General features: G+C 43.0%; 1 protein-coding gene across 1 annotated transcript in view; it reads right to left on the bottom strand.

Annotated features, from left to right (window-relative positions):
- Positions 1-472: 472 nt before the first annotated feature.
- The window catches only part of LOC143774629 (olfactory receptor 10A7-like), a 30,820-nt gene continuing 14,085 nt past the window's right edge, over positions 473-17,207 (bottom strand). Inside the window, exon 3 of the mRNA XM_077262382.1 lies at positions 473-1,411. Coding sequence (XP_077118497.1) covers positions 473-1,411 — 939 coding nt within the window. The remainder of the gene's footprint in view (positions 1,412-17,207) is intronic.

Raw genomic sequence — 17,207 nt, forward strand, 5'->3', positions numbered from 1 at the left:
ATATACTTTTTTCCATTGTGATTGCTTTATGTCTGCCTGCATTCTACCTTCCCAAGATCCAAGATCATAAATAGGCTCGAAAGCAAGGGGGAGACTATAGGATAAACATGAACCCAGGTTTAGATTTTTCATGAATGAAAATCCAGACCTATTATTATTTTATTTGTAAAAATACAAATGTTGCATTTTCTATCAGGACACATAAAACACAATGCAATCAAATATCTAGATGCAAAAAAGTGTGGTACGACATCAAACTTGTTCAATGGTTTGTGTTGGGTTTAGTATACAGTTAGTTATCTGCACCATGGCATAGTTAATGTGTTGTGTGTTGCTAAATTTGACATCCATGAAAGCAGACCCCAATCAACACATTGGCAAAAATCACCAAAGTATAAATGCCATCATCTAGCTTGACAATGATCCCAAAGGCAACAAAAATGTCTTCCTTTTAGGCCCCTTACTATACAGATTAAATAAATTCAATACAAGTCATACATCTATTGATGAGTTTTTGAATAGAATTCTTGATTTCCTTATTTCTCAGACTGTAAATGATTGGATTAATAAATGGAGTAACTACAGTGTACATCAGTGAGAGAAGTTTACTAATAGTCAATGTTTGTCCTCCCATCGAGAAAACATAAACACTTAGTAGAGTACAGTAGAAAATGGAGACCACAGTGAGGTGGGCGCTACAGGTGGAGAAGGCTTTCTGTCTACTGATGCGAGACTGACACCGTAGGATAGTCACGATAATATTAATATAAGAGATTATTATAATTGTGGTTGGGATCACAAGTGTAGGAAAACTCAGTATATAGATCTCTAACTCCATAATATAAGTATCAGAACAGGCGAGTTCCAGTAAGGGAACAGTATCGCAAAAAAAATGGTCAATGATATTTGGTCCACAAAAAGTCAACATCGATATTGTTAAGGTTAAAATAAGAGAACAGCCAAAACTGAGTAACCATGTAGATATGGACAACCTTACACAATGGGCACTAGTCATGATAGATGTGTAATGGAGAGGATCACAAATGGCCACATATCTGTCATAAGACATCACCGTGAGAAGAAAACATTCAGATGCTTCTATAGCACCAAAAATGTAAAACTGAGTAAAGCAGTAAATAAAAGTAATGGTCGCGCCATTATTCATGAGAACATGTAGAGTGTTGGGGACAATATCTGTGGTCAACACAATGTCGCTGATGGACAATTGTGTGAGGAAGAAGTACATTGGAGTGTGGAGGTTCTTACTGGTGGACACCAGGGTGATGATCAGGAGATTCCCACATATTGTCCCAGAGTAAACCACCAGGAGAAGACAAAACAGTAACACTACTGAACATTGGTTACTTTGAAATCCTACCAAGAAAAACTCGATGACTGAAGTCAGATTGTTCTGCAAAAATAACAAAATAAAATTACATACTTGTTGGCTTCTTTCCTTAACTATATTACAATAAGATACAAATACAGAGACTGAATGCAAAGTGTTTTGCTCACAAAAAAAGGAAAGACACATTCGCTTTATGGACTTCTTCAAGCATGAAACAGAAACTTCAAAATATGGCTTGAGGCAAACCATCTCTCTCACTGCTGGCTGACGTTAAAATCTCATAGAGAAGCCCCCGTATCAGGTTACTTAACTCCCATGCTGCTTTTTGATCATCTGAGGAATGAAAAAGAAATGATCATTATAATTCACCCCAAGTCTTCCCTAGAAGCAATGGACCTTCCTTTTATTTTTCTTCGGGGACAGTTTATGAAATCGGTGGCTCAAACAGCAAATCAATTACAAATTAATGTGGCTACACTTGATATCACCATAACGTAAGTTTATCACTAAAATGAGTATGAAGAAGAGACTGAGAAATAAAGGAGCCCAATAGGGTATTAACCGAGGATAAAAAAGTAGGGTGAAGTTGGTCTTACCTAGTTCGGTTATGCAATACAAAATAATATTATCTGCTTCTACAGCCTCCAGATTAAAAAAAATGGTAAAGTGCCAAAAATTAAATAGCAGTTCCTCAGCCCTGCTTATTGAAATGCAAGGGAAGATTCCAGTAAACAAGATGGGAAGGAATGCGGTTTAAATTCTGCGCTTTTTGAATTCATTCTACTTCATGGGAAACACAAAGTTTGAGGGAGTTTTTCCTGATGAAAAAGTCACATGTCTTCGAAACATGTTGATTATAAATCGCATTACAAGCTATCCTATTTCCTGGAATATTTTCTCGGATTTCTATCAGCAGCACAAAGGATCTACCTATTCGTTTTGGAAACAACAAATGTTAGGGCTCAGGTTCCCACCTCTGCACAGGGGGAATCTCGGGCCATCTCTGCTGTGGTCTCCCATTCTTCTCCTGCCGCAGTGGAGCCTGCTCAGCAGAGACGTCGGTCCAGGTGTCTCGCTCAGTCTGACTCTGTGCAAAGGGTTACTGCTGCTTTTCCTGCTTCTGCCATTAAAGCCAGTGTTGGGCAGCAGCGAGCAGACGCTTCTGGGACTAAGTCCTGCTTTTCTCGTTCTGAGCATGCCCAGAGTAAGATCTCTCAGTGGAGATCGAGGGTCACATGTTCAGATACTGCAGCTAAGGCCATTGGTCCTCCAGGAAGGTCCTGAATGTGCTTAGGCTCTGTAGCAGCCTCTCATTGGTCCCTCTAGGAAGGTCCTGTACTTGCTGCAGCTATTTAAGGCTCTCATGACCGCACGGCCATGCGCTAGTATTGAATCAGTTATGTGCATGCGCCAGTGTGGTCACATTTATATGTGTTCAGGGACCCGGCTGAAATAAGCCCCTAGAATGCCGGCACCTCTGGCGAGGAGATTGTGTGCATGGATTTAGAGCCCCGGCTGAAATAAGCCCCTGGAATACTGGCTCCTCCGATGAGGAGATTGTATGTTTGTGTTGCCACACATTGCCATCAGCTCAGCAGTTGCTGGATACTCCTGTGAAGTCAACAGGGTTCTGCATTCTTTAGTTGCCAAGGTCTCAGCTGCTGACTCGGGGCGTCTTCAGGTGTGGGCACTATAGCCACTGAAGGTCAGAGTGAGATCTGGCACAGCATCTCTGTGAAGTAACAGAGTTAGCTTCTACCGCAATAAAGGGCCGCCATTTGCCAGCAGCAGGTCCTCTCCTGCACGGTGGACCCCGGGCTGCGAACGCACCAAATAATATCTCTCAATTTACTTGGTGCGTTCCGCCAGCCCTAACAACATGGGAAGAGTTTTCATTGGTCATAAACTGCATAATTGCTATTTTGACATGGATTTTCAATCTCAAGGATTGCTCAACCCATAAAAATTCCCATTAAAAGTATCTCCTACAACTCTTAACAGCTAGCTCTTGCACTAAACATCTGACAGAACACACCAAGGTCTTGAGCAATGGCTTAGATATCATTACTGATGCACACTAAAGGGTCTGTCTTATAGATCTATATGATAGGTTCTCCATTTTATTCTGATTTATCATCTATCACGTTTTTGCTCTGATGATGGTCTCACCTGATGAAAAAAATTATGTCAAAGCAAATATTCTCCACTTCTTTCATTTCCTGATCTTGTGGATATTCATTAAAAGTCATTCTTGAAAATGTCCATCTAGTTCTCCATCCAGGGACTCTACGTAACTGGTCCCTTATATGTACTTTTACATCACGCTTCTTTTTAGGTATCCTCCATCACTTTCGTCATTTGTGTCATGAGTGATATTTTAAATTGTGGCTCAATTTATTCAACTTTTTAATGTAAAAGAAAATGGAAAAAAAAAAACATCTGTCAAAATAGAACTATTTAAAAAAAAAAAATCAGTAATTCTACCATTGCGTTTTGGGTTTTGGTTATATGACATGCAGTACTGTAAAAGTGAAATGTGATATACGGGAATGGGAATGGCAGTATTAGTAAATATACTTTTAAAAAAATAATAAAAATTAATAGAAATGCCTTTCTTTATTTTTCTGTCCATTGACTTATCAGTTTATTGGCTGTATTTACGTATTTAGCTGAGAAATCCATGTTAATAATATGCAAGAGCTAGACGTTAGACCTAACACAACTTATGCATTTTTTTTCTGTGGTTTATACATCATGTTTCTCAAAATGGGTCACTAGTTGGGGAAAAATCCATATGGAATACTCGATTTCAGACTTCTCAGATGACTTACCTCAGATATTTTCATGCTCTATTTATTAGTAATGAAATTGTATTTGTTCTCTTAATATTGATCTAAGGAAGTAAAGATCAGCAGACGAATACACACCATAACACCGATATTGGAAAATGTGGAATACGCAGATCAATAACTGTCACATATACAACGGTAATAACACAATTACAATAACCGTCTTTGTTTATATAACCAGACAACAAGGTCAATGGAGAAAATGAAATCTTTAGAGATTTGTATTCCCAGTGTCTCAAATGTGAAAAATAAATAAACCAACAATAAAGTATAAAAATAAAATTGCCTGTAATTACCGAATAAATACTTAAGTCTTAAATTCCTCAGCTAAGTGTAGTATGCTGCTGAGGACAGACAGGCTAGAAAATAAAGTAACAATCCTTTTACCCCTTCCTGACATTTTCTAAAACTGTTTGGCAAATATCAAGTGTGTGCCTATGGGTTGACCTCAGGAGTAGAGATGAGCAAATATTTCAATGTTCGGTTCGGATTATGTTAGCCAAATTTGCAATATTTGCCAATTAATTTGTTGAATATTCACCAAAAATGACCGAACGCTATTTAAGTCAATGGGAGGCAAAAACAAACGCATGGACAACACGTTATAACTGCCCCAAATGCTGCCAAAACTCAATAAATGTGGGACAGACACCAGGAAAGTGGCCTCAATTCACCCACAGTACAAATTGTAGCCTGGCACTGCAGCAATCAGCCAGGCATGAGGTATCGGGGTCTGAGACAGCATTTACAGCTTTCCAATGAACGTCACAGTAAGATAAGGTGGGTGAGGGATCGGTGTAGGACTCCTTTGCTGGAAGCCCTGATACCACATGCAACACCTCTACCTGCTTTCATGTTGAGCCGCACTCAGGTGGCATAAATATCAGTTTTCTAGACTACCATTGTCATGAAAATTTAAGGATTGTAACACGGGCAGCTGACTGCAAGGTAGTGGAGGCCTGACGGCCTTGGAGGCCTACTGCTACAGGCAACACGCATGAAGGAGACACAACCAGGAGTGTTCACATTTCCAAAAATTAGTGGCAGACACTACCATAGTAGCATCAATTTCACCACAGTAGAAACAGTATAATAGGGACCAACAGGTCTTCCACTATGTCCAATCCTGCAGATGGACACCCAACCTGGAGTTTTCATATTTAAAAAAATGAGGTCCTGACACCACCGAAGTGGAATAAATGTCACGAGAATAGAAATAGTATAATTGGGACCGACACGTCTTCCACTACAGCTAACCCAGCAGATGTAGACCTACCATGACTCTTCACATTTCTACAAATTTGTGTTAACAACAGCAGCAGCCACAGAAGTCACACTAAAGATATCACAGAGTGCAGTTACGTGACATTAATACATCACAGTAAAAAATGCAATATCACCTAGTCTGTACACTCTGCAATGTGGGTGTAAAAGTCCTTTGAAATCCATGACTTGTTCATCTTGTTTCAATTTAGGTGGTGTACACTTTCACGGGACAGCTGGCTGCTATTATCCATCAAGCCACCATCAACAGTGCTGAAGACACGTTCTGATAGAACTTTCGCTGCCGGGCATGATAAAACCTCCAAGGTGTGTGAGGTGAGCTCAGGCAACTCATCCATTTTGGAAGACCAAAATGTGAAAGGGTCCAAACCCTCCCTGATGGTATTGATATTCAGTTCTACATACTCCTGCTCCTTCCTCTCCATTCATTCTCCATGTGTAAGACTTGGACTCTGTTGTGCTGGTGCATGAGTTGGTCTAAATAAAGTGTCAAAGGACTCAAAGGAATTGCTTCTTCCATTTACAGTACTGCTGCTGCTAATGTTTTGTGTTGTGATTTTGCTTTTTGCTCCCTCTAGTGGTCATTAGTGATTTGACTCTGGAGCTTCTGTCTTTTCCTATATCCTCACCTGGGCCGTTAGTTCAGGGGCGTTGCTATATAAGCTCCCTGGACCTTCAGTTCAATGCCTGGCATCGTTGAAATCAGAGCTAATCTGTTGTGCTCTTGTCCTATGATCCTGGTTCCTGTATTTCAAGCTAAGTCTGCTTCCTTGCTTTTTGCTTTTGTTTAGTTTGGTATTTTTGTCCAGCTTGTTCCAATCTGTATCCTGACCTTTGCTGGAAGCTCTAGGGGGCTGGTGTTCTCCCCCCGGACCGTTAGACGGTTCGGGGGTTCTTGAATCTCCAGCGTGGATTTTTATAGGGTTTTTGTTGACCAGATAAGTTATCTTGCTATATTCTGCTATTAGTAAGCTGGCCTCTCTTTGCTGAACCTGGTTCATTTCTGTGTTTGTCATTTCCTCTTACCTCACCGTTATTATTTGTGGGGGGCTTGTATCTTGCTTTGGGGTCCCTTTCTCTGGAGGCAAGAGAGGTCTTTGTTTTCTTCTCCTAGGGGTAGTTAGATTCTCCGGCTGGCGCGAGTCATCTAGCGATCACCGTAGGCATGATCCCCGGCTACTTCTAGTGTTGGCGTTAGGAGTAGCTATTTGGTCAACCCAGTTACCACAGCCCTATGAGCTGGATTTTTGAATCTCGCAGACTTACACGTTCCTCTGAGACCCTGTCCACTGGGGTCATAACAGTTTTGGCATTGACAAATTGCTGTGCCAGAGGTTGGAAGTCTAGAGCTGCGATGTGAACTTTGTACTTCACTGCTGTCCTGGGCAAAAGCTCTCTTAATGTTGTGTAAAAGTGTGTTTCAATAATCCAGTATTCACAGATCCTTTTTCGGGGATGGAAGCATCTGGCAAAATTTTGTTTTATAAAGTGGATCTAACAGAGTCGCAATCCATTAGTCAGTATACCTATTCATAACTATGCAATGATCATAATGCAGATAGGCAGAGAGAGCAGCAAGAAGGCACTCATGTGTTGAACTCTACTATGAGATCCAAGCCCATGCTGTGTTGGTGGCTGGGTTATAATGATGCTTGTTTCCTGCGCCCCCTCCCACCAACCACAAAGAACAGAGAGGGGATGATTTTCCTCTTCATATGACAGTTGCTCACCCATCAACTTTGCCTCCTCCATTTATTCCTTGGATCTTGCACCTTCGACCACAGTTTGTCTGTTATCACCAGCCCCAATCATTTAAAATAATCAAGCTTCTCTTGGCTCCCGCCTGTGTGAGGACAGTCTGGAACTTAGGGTACCGTCTCACAGTGGCACTTTGGTCGCTACGACGGTACGATCCGTGACGTTCCTGCGATATCCATAAGATATCGCTGTGTCTGACATGCAGCAGCGATCAGGGACCCCGCTGAGAATCGTACGTCGTAGCAGATCGTTTGGAACTTTATTTCGTTGCTGGATCTCCCGCTGTCATCGCTGGATCGGTGTGTGTGATGCCGATCCAGCGATGTGTTCGCTTGTAACCAGGGTAAACATCGGGTTACTAAGCGCAGGGCCACGCTTAGTAACCCGATGTTTACCATGGTTACCATCGTAAATGTAAAAAAACCCAAACACTACATACTCACATTCCGGTGTCACGTCCCTCGCCGTCTGCTTCCCGCACTGACTGTGAGAGCCGGCCGTAAAGTAGAGCACAGCGGTGACGTCACCGCTGCGCTCTGCTTTTACTTTATGGCTTCCATGCTTTCTGTAGCAGCTCACCCAGTCCAGAACAGTGGTGGAGAAAATGCTGTTCCACCAGGTTGAGGATGTAAGCCATGCTCACCATAATTCTGCCATCAGGTTCGCACCATTATTGGACACGGCCTTCCCTTGGTGCAGGTTCAGCGGAGACAGCTATTGATCAAACAGAACCTGAAGAGCTGTCTACAATTCTTCAGCTGTATGACTGTGATCTCCAAGGCATGTCAATTTTAATACTTCCTGACTGTGGTGATCCCTGGCTGCGCAGTATTGAGGTGGTGTGGATTCACTCTGCAAAGTTGGAATGCATGTCTCATTAAGGCAGAGGTTGAGGGTGCAGGTGGAGCCTGTAGAGGAGATAGATGAGGAGTTAGAAGCAGAGGTGGAAGTGTGAAATGTAGAGGTTTGTCCTGCAAGCCATAGAGATTCCAAAACATGTGTAGAAGCGCCTGCCCTCACAGCTACCAGAGTCATCCATTTTACCTTCAGTGAGATGGCCATGCTTACTCGACCAAGTGTCTGTGGTGAAATGCACCTTAGCAGTCAGAGGTTTAGTCAAGCAATGGATGATGATGTCTGAGACATGCTGGTGTAGCCCAGACACAGCTTTCTTAGAAAATGAATGGCTACTGGGAAATTGGTACTGGGGGACTGTAATGGCCATCAGCTTACGGTAACCGTCTGCATCTACCTGGAGGAAATGTAGCATTTCCGTAGCCAACAGATTGGAGATGATGGAGTTCAACCTCTTAGCTTTGTCATGCGTAGGATGAAACAAACTTTTACATGACCACAACTGCGGTACCATGGGCTACTCCCAGTGCTGTGAGAGGGTGATATTGTGAACTGGGCTAACTGCTGGACCAAGAGAGGTGCAGGTAGAGATGTTACGGTGGACTGCAAAAGTTGTAATGTGCTTGTTTTCTGCGATTGGTCTAAAGCAGCAGGTATGTCTGCTTCCTTTACAGCTGATGGCGTGACTGGAGCGGGAAAAGAACCTGATATTCTGCAGTTGAAGACCTGCATCTCAATAGTTGGAAAGGTAAAAGAAGAGGAGGCAGAAGCAGCAGATGCAAATGATGGAGCTGCTGATGGTTGTTGAGGTCTGCTGGTCTGCCTTTGTGTGCAGTTAGATTCCCAGAGTAACACATCTTGATTGCACATGTGAAGGTTCATACATATAGTAGTCAAATTAATGCACTTTTTACCTGTACTCAATTTTATTTTCAAAGTTGGCTGATTACATGAGTCGGCTCATCCTTTGCAGTGTCAAAAAATGTGCAGGCTAGGCAATCCTTGCCACCCCTGTGAGCTGCAGACCTGTGGATGCTGCTGGTCAGGGGGACAGTTGAGGCTAAGAATGCACTGCTCATCATGACTGCATCACTACATGTCAGCAATGTACAGCGCAAAGTAACCTCCTCGTCTTCCTCCTCAGATGACCTACTCAACTATGTGCCTCTATGTTCATGCCAACTGGGATCTAACATCTCCTCATCATCATCATCTGTGTTATCACATTCCTCGCCCTCCTCCTCTTTATGTCATGACAGCACAGTACAGTCTGCGTGAGCCTCAGATATCTGAGTCTCACCAGGATCACCTCTCCACACGGGTCAACGCCTGATGACGAAGGTCATGAAGCTGCTTGCACCCTACTTCGTCCTGTGCCCGATCCAAGCAAAAAAAATTGGGCATCAGTGCAGATTTACTCTTCTTGACTCTGTGAAACTTTTGAGTACATTTCTGATGACCATGGCATAGAATGTGTGAACAGCTCTTCAGACTCACCAATCTGGTTCGGTGCAGTCAGTTGTATGGTTGGAGATTTGGGACCTGGGGAGAAGCAAGGGTAATTTGGGTGCCACCTCTGTGGACTGTACTGGGTATGATGTTTAGGTGGAGGAAGAGGTGGAGAGGCCACTTGAATCTGCACTTGCCATCCACTCGAGCACATGCTATTTCTGGGCCTCATCGACAAGGCATTCCAATGTGCATCTGCCAAAGAAAGGTAGTGGAGTAGCCCGTCAAGTAACAGAAGTTGTCAGATGTCTTTGCATAGGATGTGACGTTGTTGGTGTACTAGTGCTTTCACTAACCATACCAGCTACCCCATGTACACCTTGAACACCAAGCCTAATTCCCCTTCCATCATGGCCTTGCTTTTTCCCAGGAATGTTGCTCAGGTAATGAGGTAGGAGCACCGTATTTGCACCCAAAAATTAGATTTTTAACTTTGCACCACCTCTGCAAACAGCTGAATTTCAGCAGCAGTAAATTCCAAAGTGAAATATGGTATGCTGTATCACGTTAGTCATAGAAGGAAGAATTGTGTGGATGAGGCCTGTATGAGAAAGAAGATATGCTGCAAACAATTTGAAAGTCAGATATCCCCTACTATATGACATTAGGAACACAAGAGTTTTTTGGTGGCCTCAGGATCAGGCCTCTATAACACACTAGATGCTACAAACTATTTTAACCCCTTTACCCCCAAGGGTGGTTTGCACGGTAAAATTTATTTGATATTACCTGCGTTTATTTGTGAAAAAAAACAGAAATTTGGCAAAAATTTTGAAAATGTCGCAATTTTCCAACTTTGAATTTTTATACAATGAAATCACAGAGATATGTCACACAAAATACTTAATAAGTAATATTTCCCACATGTCTACTTTACATCAGCACAATTTTGGAACCAAATTTTTTTTTCGTTAGGGAGTTATAAGGGTTAAAAGTTGACCAGCAATTTCTCATTTTTATAACACCATCTTTTTTAGGGACCACATCTGATTTGAAGTCATTTTGAGGGGTCTATATTATAGAAAATACCCAAGTGTGACACCATTCTAAAAACTGAACCCCTCACGGTGCTCAACACCACATTCAAGAAGTTTATTAACCCTTCAGGTGTTTCACAGGAATTTTTGGAATGTTTAAATAAAAATGAACATTTAACTTTTTTACACAAAAAATGTATTTCAGCTCCAATTTGTTTTATTTTACCAAGGGTAACAGGAGAAAATGGACTCCAGAAGTTGTTATACAATTTGTCCTGAGTATGCCGATACCCCATATGTGTGGGGAACCACTGTTTGGGCGCATGGCAGAACTCAGAAGCGAAGGAGCGGCATTTGACTTTTCAATGCAAAATTTAATGGAATTGAGATGGGACGCCATGTCGCGTTTGGAGAGCCCCTGATGTGCCTAAACATTAAAACCCCCCACAATTGACACCATTTTGGAAAGTAGACCCCCTAATGAACTTATCTAGATGTGTTGTGAGAACTTTGAACACCCAAGTGTTTCACTACATTTTATAACGCAGAGCTGTGAAAATAAAAAATCCTTTTTTTTTCCACAAAAATTATTTTTTAGCCCCCAGTTTTGTATTTTTCCAAGGGTAACAGTGTAAATTGAACCCCAAAAGTTGTTGTCCAATTTATTCTGAGTACGCTGATATGCAACATGTGGGGGGAACCACCGTTTGGGTGAATGGCAGAGCTCGGAAGGGAAGGAGAGCTATTTGGAATACAGACTTAGATGGATTGGTCTGCAGGCATCACGTTGCATTTGCAGAGCCCCTGATGTAACTAAACAGTAGAAACCCCCATAAGTGACCCCATATTGGAAACTAGACCCCCTAGCCCTAACCCTAACCCTAGCCCTAATGGGAAAATGGAAATAAATACATTTTTTTAATGTTTTAATTTTTCGTAACTAAGGGAGTGATGAAGGGGGGTTTGATTTACTTTTTCTAGTGGATTTTTGATTTGCAACCGTCACACACTAAAAGACGCTTTTTATTGCAAAAAATGTTTTTTGCGTTACCACATTTTGAAAGCTATAATTTTTCCATATTTAGGTCCACAGAGTCATGTGAGGTCTTGTTTTTTGTGGGACGAGTTGGCGTTTTTTATTAGTAACATTTTCGGGACCATGACATTTTTTGATCACTTTTTATTCCAATTTTTGTGAGGCAGAATGACCAAAAACCAACTACTCATGAATTTCTTTTTTGGGGCGTTTATACCGTTCCGCGTTTGGTAAAATGGATAAGGCTACTTTCACACTGGCGTTTACTGCAATACGTCGCAATGCGTCGTTTTGCCGAAAAAACGCATCCTGCAAAAGTGCTTGCAGGATGCGGTTTTTTTTGCATTGACTTACATTAGCAACGCATTTGCGACGCATTGCCACACGTCGCAACCGTCGTGTGACGGTTGCGCCGTGTTATGGCGGACCGTCGGGACCAAAAAACGTTACATGTAATGTTTTTTGCTCCCGACGGTCAGCTTTTTCCGACCGCGCATGTGCGGCCGGAACTCCGCCCCCACCTCCACGCACTTCCCCGCACCTCACAATGGGGCAGCGGATGTGCTGGAAAAATGCATCCGCTGCCCCCGTTGTGCGGCTGAGACAGCGCTAGCGTCGGGGACCTCGGCCCGACGCACTGCGACGGACCGAGCCCGACGCTAGTGTGAAAGAAGCCTAAAGCAGTTTTATTCTTCGGGACAGTACGATTACAGCGATACCTCATTTATATCATTTTTTATGTTTTGGCGCTTTTATACGATAAAAAATATTTTATAGAAAAAATAATTATTTTTGCATCGCTTTATTCTGAGGACTATAACTTTTTTTATTCTTTCGCTGATGATGGTGTATGGCAGCTCGTTTTTTTGCGGGACAATATGATGTTTTCACCGGTACCATGGTTATATAGTATATAAATAAATAATATATGTATAGTAGACAAAAATCAATCTGAAAATGGGACAATGGGGTATACTTATAATCAGTTCCACAAAAATATGTATGTATAAAAATACAACAATATTTGTGTAATTGACACTAATTAATATTCACTAAGTGTAGTATAAAAAAGCAAAAGTGCATGTGCAATATAATAAAGGCCTGCAGGCACTGTATGTGCGTATATAACTTTCACTGCATACATATAAAGGCTCCATTAGTGTCTGCTGCTCCATATTTTATATATATATATAGGGTTAGGGTTAGGGCTAGGGTTAAGGCTAGGGTTAGGGTTAGGACTAGGGTTAGGGTTGGGGCTAGGGTTAGGGCTACAGTTAGGGTTGCGGCTAAAGTTAGGGTTGGAGCTAAAGTTAGGGTTAAGTTTGGGGCTAAAGTTAGGGTTAGGGCTACAGTTCGGGTTGGGGCTAAAGTTAGGGTTCAGGTTGGGGCTAAACTTACGGTTAGGGTTGGGGCTAAAGTTAAGGTTAGGGTTGGGGCTAAGGTTAGGGTTAGGTGTTGTGAATTTGGATTCTGTGCTCCCCCGGTGGCTACTGGTGGAATTGAACTGTGTCTTCATCTTCTCTGTTCACCTGTTCCCATCAGGATGTGGGAGTCGCTATATAACCTTGCTGCTCTGTTAGTTGCTTGCCGGTCAACAATGTTATCAGAAGCCTCTCTGTGCTTGTTCCTGCTCCTAGACAACTACTAGATAAGTTGGACTCTTGTCCATGTTTGTTTTTGCATTTTTGTTCCAGTTCACAGCTGTAGTTTCGTTACTGTGTCTGGAAAGCTCTTGTGAACAGGAATTGCCACTCTGGTGTTATGAGTTAATGCCAGAGTTTTAAAGTAATTTCTGGATGGTGTTTTGATAAGGTTTTCAGCTGACCATGAAAGTGTCCTTTCTGTCTTCTGCTATGTAGTAAGTGGACCTCAAATTTGCTAAACCTATTTTCATACTACGTTTGTTATTTCTTCTTAACTCACCGCCAATACATGTGGGGGGCCTCTGTCTCCTTTCGGGGTATTTCTCTAGAGGTGAGCTAGGACTAATATTTTCCTCTGCTAGCTTTATTTAGTCCTCCGGCTGGTGCTGGGCATCTAGAATCAACGTAGGCATGCTACCCGGCCACTGCTAGTTGTGCGTTAGGTTTAGTTCATGGTCAGCTCAGTTTCCATCTTCCAAGAGCTAGTTCATATATATGCTGATGCTATGTTCTCTTGCCATTGAGATCATGACAGTTTGACCGGCCCACTAAAGGGTTAAAATCCTTGGCTGAGAAAGGAGAGAAATAAGTAGTCTGCTGAAATTTTTTTTTTTTTTTTCTCTATCCTTCTAATCTTTGAATGGCTCTGTGTCCACCTGTTTGTAATGGATCTTCAGAGTGTAACTGCAGGTTTGAATAATCTCGCCACGAAGGTACAAAATTTGCAAGATTTTGTTTGTCATGCACCTGTATCTGAGCCGAGAATTCCTTTGCCGGAATTTTTCTCGGGGAATAGATCCGGGTTTCAGAATTTTCGAAATAATTGCAAATTATTTTTGTCCCTGAAATCTCGCTCTGCCGGAGACCCTGCACAGCAGGTCAGGATTGTGATTTCCTTGCTCCGGGGCGACCCTCAAGACTGGGCTTTTTCATTGACACCAGGGGATCCTGCGTTGCTCAATGTGGATGCGTTTTTTCTGGCCTTGGGGTTGCTTTATGACGAACCTCATTTGGAGCTTCAGGCAGAAAAAACTTTGATGTCCCTATCTCAGGGGCAAGATGAAGCGGAAATTTACTGCCAAAGATTCCGTAAATGGTCTGTGCTTACTCAGTGGAATGAGTGCGCCCTGGCGGCGACTTTCAGAGAAGGTCTCTCTGATGCCATTAAGGATGTTATGGTGGGGTTCCCTGTGCCTGCGGGTCTGAATGAGTCCATGACAATGGCTATTCAGATCGATAGGCGTTTGCGGGAGCGCAAACCAGTGCACCATCTGGCGGTGTCCACTGAGAAGTCGCCAGAGAGTATGCAGTGTGATAAAATTCTGTCCCGAAGCGAGCGGCAGAATTTTAGACGGAAAAATGGGTTGTGTTTCTATTGTGGTGATTCTACTCATGTTATATCAGCATGCTCTAAGCGCACTAAAAAGCTTGGTAAATCTGTTTCCATTTGCACCTTACCGTCTAAGTTTATTCTATCTGTGACCCTGATTTGCTCTTTGTCATCTATTACCACGGACGCCTATGTCGACTCTGGCGCCGCTTTGAGTCTTATGGATTGGTCCTTTGCCAAACGCTGTGGGTATGATTTAGAGCCTTTGGAGACTCCTATTCCTCTGAAGGGGATTGACTCCACCCCATTGGCTAATAATAAACCACAATACTGGACACAAGTAACTATGCGTATTAATCCGGATCACCAGGAGATTATTCGCTTTCTGGTGCTGTATAATCTACATGATGATTTGGTGCTAGGATTGCCTTGGCTGCAATCTCACAACCCAGTCCTCGACTGGAGAGCTATGTCTGTGTTGAGCTGGGGATGTAAGGGGGCTCATGGGGATGTACCTGTGGTTTCCATTTCATCATCTATTCCCTCTGAAATTCCTGAGTTCCTGTCTGACTATCGTGACGTCTTTGAAGAATCCAAGCTTGGTTCGTTACCTCCGCACCGAGAGTGCGATTGTGCCATAGATTTAATCCCGGGTAGTAAATACCCAAAGGGTCGTTTATTTAATCTGTCTGTGCCTGAACATGCTGCTATGCGAGAATATATAAGGGAGTCCTTGGAAAAGGGACATATTCGTCCATCGTCATCTCCCTTAGGAGCCGGTTTTTTCTTTGTGTCAAAAAAAGACGGCTCTTTGAGACCATGTATTGATTATCGGCTTTTGAATAAGATCACTGTTAAATATCAATACCCATTGCCGTTGCTGACTGATTTGTTTGCTCGCATAAAGGGGGCCAAGTGGTTCTCTAAGATTGACCTTCGTGGGGCGTATAATTTGGTGCGAATCAGGCAGGGGGATGAGTGGAAAACCGCATTTAATACGCCCGAGGGCCACTTTGAGTATTTAGTGATGCCTTTTGGTCTTTCAAATGCTCCGTCAGTTTTCCAGTCCTTTATGCATGATATTTTTCGCGATTATTTGGATAAATTTATGATTGTGTATCTGGATGATATTCTGATTTTTTCGGATGACTGGGACTCTCATGTCCAGCAAGTCAGGAGGGTTTTTCAGGTTTTGCGGTCTAATTCTTTGTGTGTGAAGGGTTCTAAGTGTGTTTTTGGGGTACAGAGGATTTCCTTTTTGGGATATATTTTTTCCCCCTCTTCCATTGAAATGGATCCTGTCAAGGTTCAAGCTATTTGTGATTGGACGCAGCCCTCTTCTCTTAAGAGTCTTCAGAAATTTTTGGGCTTTGCTAACTTTTATCGTCGATTTATTGCTGGTTTTTCGGATATTGCTAAGCCATTGACCGATTTGACTAAGAAGGGTGCTGATGTTGCTGATTGGTCCCCTGATGCTGTGGAGGCCTTTCGGGAGCTTAAGCGCCGTTTTTCCTCTGCCCCTGTGTTGCGTCAGCCTGATGTTGCTCTACCTTTTCAGGTTGAGGTCGACGCTTCTGAGATCGGAGCTGGGGCAGTGTTGTCGCAGAGAAGTTCTGACTGCTCCGTGATGAGGCCTTGTGCCTTCTTTTCCCGTAAATTTTCGCCCGCTGAGCGGAATTATGATGTTGGGAATCGGGAGCTTTTGGCCATGAAGTGGGCTTTTGAGGAGTGGCGCCATTGGCTTGAGGGGGCCAGACATCAGGTGGTGGTATTGACTGACCACAAAAATTTGATTTATCTTGAGACCGCCAGGCGCCTGAATCCTAGACAGGCGCGCTGGTCATTATTTTTCTCTCGGTTTAATTTTGTGGTGTCATACCTACCGGGTTCTAAGAATGTTAAGGCGGATGCCCTTTCTAGGAGTTTTGAGCCTGACTCGCCTGGTAACTCTGAGCCCACAGGTATCCTTAAGGATGGAGTGGTATTGTCAGCCGTTTCTCCAGACCTGCGGCGGGCCTTGCAGGAGTTTCAGGCGGATAGACCTGATCGTTGCCCACCTGATAAACTGTTTGTTCCTGATGATTGGACCAGTAGAGTCATCTCTGAGGTTCATTCTTCTGCGTTGGCAGGTCATCCTGGCATTTTTGGTACCAGGGATTTGGTGGCAAGGTCCTTCTGGTGGCCTTCCCTGTCACGAGATGTGCGAGGCTTTGTGCAGTCTTGTGACGTTTGTGCTCGGGCCAAGCCTTGTTGTTCTCGGGCTAGTGGATTATTGTTGCCCTTGCCTATCCCTAAGAGGCCTTGGACGCACATCTCGATGGATTTTATTTCAGATCTGCCTGTTTCTCAGAAGATGTCTGTCATCTGGGTGGTGTGTGACCGTTTTTCTAAGATGGTCCATTTGGTTCCTCTGCCCAAGTTGCCTTCTTCTTCCGAGTTGGTTCCTCTGTTTTTTCAAAATGTTGTTCGTTTGCATGGTATTCCTGAGAATATCGTTTCTGACAGAGGGACCCAATTCGTGTCTAGATTTTGGCGGGCATTCTGTGCTAGGATGGGCATAGATTTATCTTTTTTGTCCGCTTTCCATCCTCAGACGAATGGCCAGACCGAGCGGATTA

This window comes from Ranitomeya variabilis, chromosome 5, assembly GCF_051348905.1.
Source record: "Ranitomeya variabilis isolate aRanVar5 chromosome 5, aRanVar5.hap1, whole genome shotgun sequence".
Classification (NCBI taxonomy): domain Eukaryota; kingdom Metazoa; phylum Chordata; class Amphibia; order Anura; family Dendrobatidae; genus Ranitomeya; species Ranitomeya variabilis.